Raw genomic sequence first — 2,878 nt, forward strand, 5'->3', positions numbered from 1 at the left:
TCTACTTCGCCCTCTTAAAATCTTTGAGGGTTCAGTTAGATATATCGAATAGCTAACCGGCCATATATGGTTGATACAATACTAATACAGATTATATGATCCGCAGAAACAAAACAGCTAGCTAATCTTATTAATACTACTATTAGCTAGCTTAGCTATATAATTAGCTAGCAACTGCTTATTAATACTATATATATATGTGCTACATGCCCAGCTTTCTGATAGTCATCTCAATGTCACTGGCTATGACTTCTGCATCCATCTTTATTCCCAGTATCCCTTTCTTCGTAAACCCTGCCATGTATAAACCCTTCTCTTCACCTTTCCACATTGCATTCCCGTTCCCATTCTTGCCCTCCACCTGGATATAAAAACACCCAAATTGAAGCTCGTTCTGCCTCGAAAATCTTTTATTTCTCCTCAATTATATTAACCTGATCGAAAAATTTCATTACCTTGAGCCATTTAGCGGCCGAGCTCTTGTACCCGGTTGCAAACACTATTGCATCAAAGTTTTGCTCGCGCCCATCCTTGAACACCACACTTCGCTCCTTAATCTCATGAATCGCGGGTACTACCTGAATTAACAAAACCACACAACCGGAAACCCTAATTAACGTTCAGCAAATAAGAGAGAAACATATGAGTAACGTTTATAAGATTATGTGTTAGACTGACAAATTCATTATACCTTGATTTCTCCGATCTTGATCTTGTGGATGGTCCCAACGTCGATGACCGGAGATCTACCGGTTGACGCTTTCAGGTAGAATGCACCTTCCGGCGGCGATCGCAACCCGTACTTGGACAAATCGCCATATTTGAGCTTGGCGCACCAGGAAATAGCCATGTCCACCATATAAAGTGGCAGATAGTTCAGTAATGTCATTCCGGCACGTATCATATCTCTGGTAAAAACATGAACCTGTACCGTACGTGCGAACACAAATCACGATTAACGTTGACTCTCTAGATTTTTGGTAATGATTAATAATTAATGTTATGTTGTTTCAGTTATAGTAACGTACAACGGTTGGCTATAAGACAAAACATAATTAATAAACCCAATCATTAGTACCTCTAGACTCTAGTTACGGCTTACCGTATTCAAAGTATAATTGACGGTTACGGTTGAGATTAGATACATTCTAAAATGAAATTGCGTGCTAGGGTTTTGACTTTTCAGCCTTGGGCACAAGTTAAGTAAATGACATCGAATACGAAAATACTTAATACACTCCTATTTTAAACTCTCAATTTGTACTCATTCTCATATGCTTTTGATGTAAACATTTGTCTGTAGATCCACATGATGAAAATAATCTGATTTGTCACATCAGAGAGTATAAATAAAGGAATAGAATTTCAGAAGTCTATGTAGTAGAACTCTATAAAATATTACCCCTTTGCACTTAATACAATCCAAAAAGTTTTCAAACAAGTTTTAGATTTATACCCGGTACCATTCGATCGACACTTTAGATTTTTTTATTTTTTATTTTCACTCATACACACTCAGAAAATCTACCAAGTAGTATATATATATATATATATATATATATATATATATATATAGTGGCGATGAATATATCCATAGTACGAGTACAACCCTAAATATTGTTTAGATTGTACCAGAAGGCTGGATCTGTCAGTTATTTATTTATTTTTATTTTTTTTTGGAAAGGGAAACATTAAAGCTTCATTAACTAATATAGAAACCAACACGTTATAAATAAAGGAAGGAGGGTGATCAAATCACTCCATGCAACCAGCCAGAGAAAGGGACTCTGATCCCTAGCGAACAAATGAGCGGTCTGATTCTAGGAGATAAACACATTAGAAAAATGCATGGTTAAATCATATATGAAAATGAAAATAATAAATGTATATAGTGTTACTATACCGGGCTTCTAACAACAATAGATGCATGGCTTCCATAGTTGGAGAGATCATAAGCAATTTCCATGCCGGAGTTCCCACATCCGACCACCAGCACCTCCTTCCCTTCATACTTCTTCCCGGTCTTATACCCACAGGAGTGAACAATCTCCCCTGCGAACACCTCCCTCCCGGGAATCTCCGGGACAATCCCCTCCGCATTATCGCCGCTAGCGACCACCAAAAACGGCGCCTTATACTCCTCCACCTCCTCGCCGCCGTGGCGGCGAGCCAGCACGCGCCACTTCCCCTCCGCCTCGTCGAAACGCGCCGACTCCACGCAGCGTCGGTACCTAGGGCTAATCCCGAAGCGGAGAGCGTACTCGTCCAAGTAGCGGACGAAGGAGTCCCGGGGAATGTAGGTAGGGCTCGCGGCGGAATGCGGCATGTAGGGCAACCCGCAGAACTCCTTGGCGAGGTGGAGATGGAGGCGATCGTACGATCGGTTCCTCCACAGAGACGCCAGGCATTCCTCTTTCTCCAGAACTATGTTCGGAATCGAGAGCTTTTTCAAGCACGCCGACGTCGCCAGCCCCGCCGGTCCGGCTCCGACGATGATCACCGCCGTTTCCGCCATAGCAACACTAATTAAGAAATTAAGAAATGGGAATATAATATTAGAGTTTTGAGTATGATACTTGTGAATGAATGAATACTACTAGCCTATACTACTCCTTTATATAGAGCTTGGTTCGGGTCGGGCATTAAAATCACAAAAAATTGACCACGTTTCACATTGTAAAAGTGAATCTCAATATGGATACTTTATTTTAATTATAAAAACATATATTCATTTTTAGTTATGGGTTAAATGCTTAAATGTAATACTTTATATGAGAATTCTGGTAAGGTAACGTAATTCAGTTTTATTTTTACGTAATCGATGCATTCAAATTTAATAAGTACAATGTATATAAAAAACGTATCTATAAGATTATGT

At 39.7% G+C, this 2,878-nt stretch overlaps 1 protein-coding gene across 1 annotated transcript; it reads right to left on the bottom strand.

The window, feature by feature from the left end:
* Positions 1–202: 202 nt before the first annotated feature.
* LOC109172468 (probable indole-3-pyruvate monooxygenase YUCCA10) lies at positions 203–2,515 on the bottom strand. Its single transcript, XM_019321628.1, has 4 exons — positions 1,904–2,515; positions 692–925; positions 435–578; positions 203–355 (listed from the first exon to the last, which is right to left on the bottom strand). Exons 1-4 carry the CDS (start codon positions 2,513–2,515, stop codon positions 203–205), a joined length of 1,143 nt encoding a protein of 380 aa, XP_019177173.1.
* Positions 2,516–2,878: the final 363 nt, after the last annotated feature.

The sequence above is a fragment of the Ipomoea nil genome, unplaced genomic scaffold, assembly GCF_001879475.1.
Source record: "Ipomoea nil cultivar Tokyo-kokei standard unplaced genomic scaffold, Asagao_1.1 scaffold0418, whole genome shotgun sequence".
Classification (NCBI taxonomy): domain Eukaryota; kingdom Viridiplantae; phylum Streptophyta; class Magnoliopsida; order Solanales; family Convolvulaceae; genus Ipomoea; species Ipomoea nil.